General features: G+C 51.1%; 1 protein-coding gene across 1 annotated transcript; it reads left to right on the top strand.

The window, feature by feature from the left end:
* The first annotated feature begins 4231 nt into the window (after nt 1–4231).
* LOC144248844 (olfactory receptor 14J1-like) lies at nt 4232–5505 on the top strand. The gene has a single exon (XM_077790824.2). It carries the CDS (start codon nt 4573–4575, stop codon nt 5503–5505), a length of 933 nt encoding a protein of 310 aa, XP_077646950.2. The 5' UTR covers nt 4232–4572.
* The last annotated feature ends 454 nt before the right edge of the window (nt 5506–5959 follow it).

Raw genomic sequence — 5959 nt, 5'->3', positions numbered from 1 at the left:
GTGGGCACCTCATGGAACCAAGGGGATCCTTGTGGCACCACTGGAGCCCATGGAACCAAGGGGCCATGGTGACACCGAGGGGCTTCATGGACCCAGAGACCATTATGACTCTGTGGGGCCTGATGGAACCATGGAGACCATTCTGACCCTTCTGGGCCTGGTGTCACCAAGGGGGCATTGTGACACCTCAGGGCCTCCTGGAAACAAGGGACCATTGGGACACTGTGGGGCCCCATGGAAGCGAGGGAACATGGACCAGGTCTGGCTGGCTTGGCCAGCCAGGGGCCACCTGAAAGGTCTGGCTGATGTTGGGATGTCAAGGGCTGCCTCTCATCAGCTCCGGGAGCATGGGGCCTACTGCTCTCTTTCGGAAAAGAACTGTCTGGCATTTCAGATGCCCATTGCCAAAACTGACAGTGCCTAATACATTCCCCATATTCAAGGGGTTCTCTCAGAACAAAATCGGGGCGCTGCGGCTGGCCTTTGCCTCTGGTGGTCACCTCTCATCTGCCCCCAAAATATTGAGGTATGTTCCTTCATTTCTATGGAATAGAAATGGTCTTAATGTCCAAGGCCCATGGCCAAAGTAAGAATTGGCCACCAAGCCTGGCCAGTGTTACATAACCATCTGCAGGCCCCAGGGAGATATTGACTCTGCCAGTGCTGCCATCCTCCCTCCAGTGAGAGAAACGGACACCGGGCAGGCACACAGAGGAGCAACATGAACACACCGAGGGCAGGGAAGAGGAAGTTGAGTCCCAGATGGGAGGGATGAGGAGATGCTTTGATCTTGGGGCTGGAATCCTCTGCTAAAGCTATGGAGAAGGATTTCATTGATACATCAGACTCTCTTTTTCCCTATAATGCATTGAAAAGTATGGGGAGATGACTTGTTCAGCAAAGGCCTCCATGCTAAAGTAAGCAAATGTTGCAGTAGCTGTGATCCCATGAGAGGTTTGAACAGACAAAGAGTACAGAGTCATGAGACCCTGTGCCCTGAGGGAGAGAAGAAGACCTCTGTTCCCAGAGCTGAAGATGATTTTGGAAATAGATGAAGAGAACCTTTGGTCTTAAATAGCTCATCTTTAAACCAATACTGCATAAGTTGACATGGCCCATAAACACAGCTGTGGGAAAAGCTGTGAAAAAATGGGAGGGACTTCATGATTGCAGATTTCTCCAGGCAGCTGCTATTTCTGGAAATGAAAAGCCATGAGATAACTGTTTTCTTGTAGAGAAGTCTCCATAACATTAACGAGAGAAACTTCTCTCCCTAAGTGAACTGAAGAAAGACTATTCTACAGTTGGAAAACTGATGGAAAATTTTAGGTTTTGCCCCTTAATATAGTTAGTTAGTAAGAAAATGTTGTATGGAGAAGGGAAGTGTTCTGAATGTTTTGTTGTAATTATTATTCTCTTTTTTTTAGTTACTGATAACAACTTTTCTCTATACTCCTTAACTTTGAGCCTACTTTGCCTTTCTCCTAATTCTATCTTACAGCAGGAAATGAGAAACTATATTCTAGTCAGTGCACTGGTAATTAGCCAACACTGAACACACCACACTAATAGATGCATTGGCTGAGAAACCTGAAACTGATGAACGAAAACCACTACAGAGACTTCCTGCTGAACTGCACTAGAGCAGAGAGAAATCAAGGCAGAGCCATGGTTTGTCAGGACTTGCTTGATCCTAATGAGCCTCATGGTGCATTTGGAGCTGAGACCTGGAACCTCGAGCCCTGAGAGGAGATTGCACAAACTTTCCAGGAGTCAAAGTCAGAAGAAAACCTCAAAGTGTCTCAAAGCATTAATGGGACCCACTGAGGTGCATGCCAAACACAGGCTCCTCATGGACTCCTTGGAGAAGAGAATTAGAGGCCAGGATGGCATAAAAACCCGCTCAGAGACTCAAAATGGCACAAAAACCTCTCAGTGTGGAAAGGAAAATCCAAAGTACCTGAAAAATGGTGAGTATCTCAAAGTATTAATGAACCTCACTGAGTGTCAGTAGAAAGCTCTCCAGGGACTCATTAAAGCAGATAACTGGGGCAATGATTGCACAAACTTCTCACAGAGTCTGTATCAAAAGGGAAAGCCAAGTTCCTTAAAGAACTGAGTACCTTGAAGCATTAATGCGCCCCACTGAGTGTTGTTCCTGACAAAGCCTCTCCAGGGACTAATTAAAGCAGATAATTGGAGGCCATGATTGCACAAAGCTCTCAGAGACTCCAAGGCAAAAGCCAAACCCAAAGACCTTTGAAAAACCTGCAGTCCCTGGGAGCAGGAAGGAACCCCCAGGGCCATTCCTGACCAAGGCTCCCCAGGGACTCCTTCCAGCAGATCCTTGAGGCTACTGGGATGTGGGCTAGGGGGGATGCTGAGGGCAGGACCAGGGGCTGACAGTGCCCAGCCTGGCTGGGGCTGTGCCAGGAGGCCCCAGGGCCTCAGGACAAGGTGTCTTCTCACAGCCCTTGGTGGCACAGACCCTGCTGTGCCCCAGGGCACCAAGACTTGGCTTTTCTTTGTCCCCACCTGGCATCAGTGCCTCCAGTTCTCTGCTCTGCCTGGGGCCTGGGGACACTTTCTCAGTCGTGTCCCTCAGTGGGACCCATTAAAAGTCCAAGAAACTTTGGAGTTGGATTCTGACTTGGAGTTCTGGAGAGGTTTCTGCAGCTCCCTCCCAGGGCCTGATGTTCAGGGCCTGAGCCCAAAGCCCCAGAGGGTCATTAAAGTCCTTGTGCTGTGTCTGTGCTGCTGAGCTGGGCCGGGCTCCTGGCACAGAGGGTGATCCTGGTAACCAAGCAGAGCTTCAAAAGCACATTTCTCTTGCTGAGCAGCTCTTCTCCCAGCCCAGCAGGGCTGGGGCACTGCCTGCAGCCAGCCCAGGCACAGCACAGAGGCACAGAGAGCTTCAATCAGTCAGGGCTGGGAAGGGGCTGAGAAGTGCCTGGGGCAGAATCACTGCCAGCCCTTGGCACAGGAACCTCTGGCTGCAGGACAATGCAGCTGCAGCTCCTGGAGAGATCTCCTAAAGCTGGAACATCCCAATGCCCACAGACCCTGTGAGTACTGAGTGTTTCTGGTGCAGGGGAGGTGAAATGCTCATGAAGCTCTGAAATACTGAGGGCTTCTGATTAGTCATAGAATATTTCCAAGACAAGGATTTTGATAAAAATTTGGAAATTTCCTAAGAATTTGTAGTCAGCTGTCTACTATTGAAGAGTGACAGGGAAAGAAGGATAAATATTAAAGGTTGATTATGAATATTGACAAGTGCATGAGACATCTGAACTGTTACTTTTTGTGATCAGTAGGTTCACAGGAGATCCCTAATGTGCTTTCAGCCACTCTGCCCATGGACAGCACCAGCAGCACCTTTGCTGGAGCCATCAGGTTCAGTCTGAGCTGTCCTTTCTCCAAGCTGCAAACAGAACCTGCCCCCAGACCGTGCCCTGCAAACAGGCAGGGTTCTGTCAGGCCAAGGAGAGTGCACAGAGATTTGGGGTCTGGGAATGCTGGCAGGGAGAGATCAGGCATGGGGAAACACCTGCAGGAGGAAAATCTCCAGGAAGCAGAGAGAAGATCAGGGAAGGAGAGAAAACAAAACCCAGAAATGCTGTGGCAGGGAGAGTTTAGAGATGTCCAGAGGATCCCCTCCAGTGCAGCCCCTCCCTCTGCACAAGCCCCCTCCCTCCTGTGCCCCAGCCAAGCCTCTGCCCTCAGGGCCGGGGCTCCAAGGCGTGCAGCCCCTCCTGTGCAGGCAGAGCTGCAGCAGAGCCGTGGGGCAGCTCTGCAGCCCCGGGCCCAGTTCCCTCTGCAGAGCACAGGGCTGGGAGCAGCTGCCCGGCACTGGGGGCTCTGGCAGGGGCACAGCTGGCTCAGGGTGACACAGCTGTCCCCAGTGCTCGGCTCTGGGCAATGCTGGCAGTGCAGCCAGGGAAGGAGCTGCATCTCCCTTCATCCAGTGCCATCAGAAGGACACTTGGAAGTCTCCCTGAGATTTCAGTCCAAGCTGGGAGCTTCAATGCAGGGTGCAAACATGTCTTAGAGCATCTCTGAGTTATAAGATTGATGGGGAGAGGCAGAAGTGTTCTGAGGCTGAAAATGCTTCTGGGTTGGTGAAATGAGCAATGTGAGTCCCTGACTACAAATGTGGAGCTGGGCTGTGGTGGATCCATCTGCTCTCAGATGTACCTGGGGGTTTTTAAGGGAAAATGTGGGAAGCTGATCATCCTAACCCAGAGAAAGGTTAAAGCCCAGAGAAATTCTAAAGAGGACAGAATGACAGACCATCTCCCCTCACTCTCCTCTCATCACTTTGCCGCAGAGAACTTACTCATTTTTCCCAGAGTGCAGCAGGAATTTTGAGGATTTCTGATTTCCAGGAACACCAGGACTGATATAAGGGTGTTTATGAAGAAAACCCCAGAATTGTAGAACACAAAAACTGTCTATGTGTGTTCCATGTGAGGGGGTATGGGAAATGACTTTGATTTTGGTTACAGGCATTGCCTCTAACTCTTCACTGTCCTTTCTCCATGAACAGGTGCCCATGTGCAGCCACAGCAAATGTCCAACAGCAGCTCCATCAGCCACTTCCTCCTGCTGGCACTGGCAGACACGCGGCAGCTGCAGCTCCTGCACTTCTGCCTCTTCCTGGGCATCTCCCTGGCTGCCCTCCTGGGCAACGGCCTCATCATCAGCGCCGTAGCCTGCGGCCACCACCTGTACACGCCCATGTTCTTCTTCCTGCTCAACCTGGCCCTCAGCGACCTGGGCTCCATCTGCACCACTGTCCCCAAAGCCATGCACAATTCCCTCTGGGACACCAGAAACATCTCCTACACAGGATGTGCTGCACAGCTCTTTTTCTTCATGTTTTTAATCTCAGCAGAGTTCTACCTCCTGACCATCATGTGCTATGACCGCTACGTGTCCATCTGCAAACCCCTGCACTACGGGACCCTCCTGAGCAGCAGAGCTTGTGCCCACATGGCAGCAGCTGCCTGGGCCAGTGCCTTTCTTTATTCACTGCTGCACACAGCCAATACATTTTCCCTTCCCCTGTGCCATGGCAATGCCCTGGGCCAGTTCTTCTGTGAAATCCCCCAGATTCTCAAGCTCTCATGTATATATTCCAAAGTCAGGGCACTTTGGCTTCTTGCAGTAAGTGCCTGTGTAGGACTTGGTTGTTTTGTGTTCATTGTTTTCTCCTATGTGCAGATCTTCAGGGCTGTGCTGAGGATCCCCTCTGAGCAGGGACGGCACAAAGCCTTTTCCACCTGCCTCCCTCACCTGGCCGTGGTCTCTCTGTTCCTCAGCACGTCCATATTTGCTCATCTGAAGCCCCCATCGATGTCTTCCCCATCCCTGGATCTGGCCCTGTCAGTTCTGTACTCAGTGGTGCCTCCAGCCCTGAACCCCCTCATCTACAGCCTGAGGAACCAGGAGCTCAAGGCTGCAGTGTGGAAACTGATGACTGGATGCTTTCAGGAACATTAAACTCCTGGCCAAATTCTGAAAATATTTGTAATAAAAGTTGTATTTAATATTTTTTTTTGTTTCATTTTGCAGGTTCTTATTCTTTGTTTTTTCATATTGTCTACAATAAATGAATTTTTCTGTGCCATTTCTCATTTTGTTTCTCTCCACCTTCCCTGTGCCCACAGACTGTGTCAATGAGGGACTGTATTCTTGGTGGCTTTAAAGTATCTAAAGGATCTCCCAGCAGAGTGTTCTGCAGAGATGCCCTTTTGTTGCCTTCTCTGGAGCTGCGGCAGCAATGTCTGTGTGCAGAGCTGGGGCAGATCAGGGCTGGCACAGCAGCTGTGCCCAGGAGCAGCAGCACTTGGTGCTGCCAGTGCTGCTCCCGTGGCCCTGCCCCGCTGCCCTGGTGGCCCTGGTGTTTCTGCAGGGCCTGAGTGCTCTCGGGGCCGGGCACAGTCCTGGGGGTGGC

Source organism: Lonchura striata, chromosome 35, assembly GCF_050655825.1.
Source record: "Lonchura striata isolate lonStrDom1 chromosome 35, ASM5065582v1, whole genome shotgun sequence".
Taxonomy (NCBI): Eukaryota; Metazoa; Chordata; class Aves; order Passeriformes; family Estrildidae; genus Lonchura; species Lonchura striata.
Note: the sequence above shows the minus strand (reverse complement) of the source record. Positions and strands in the feature narration are given on the sequence as shown.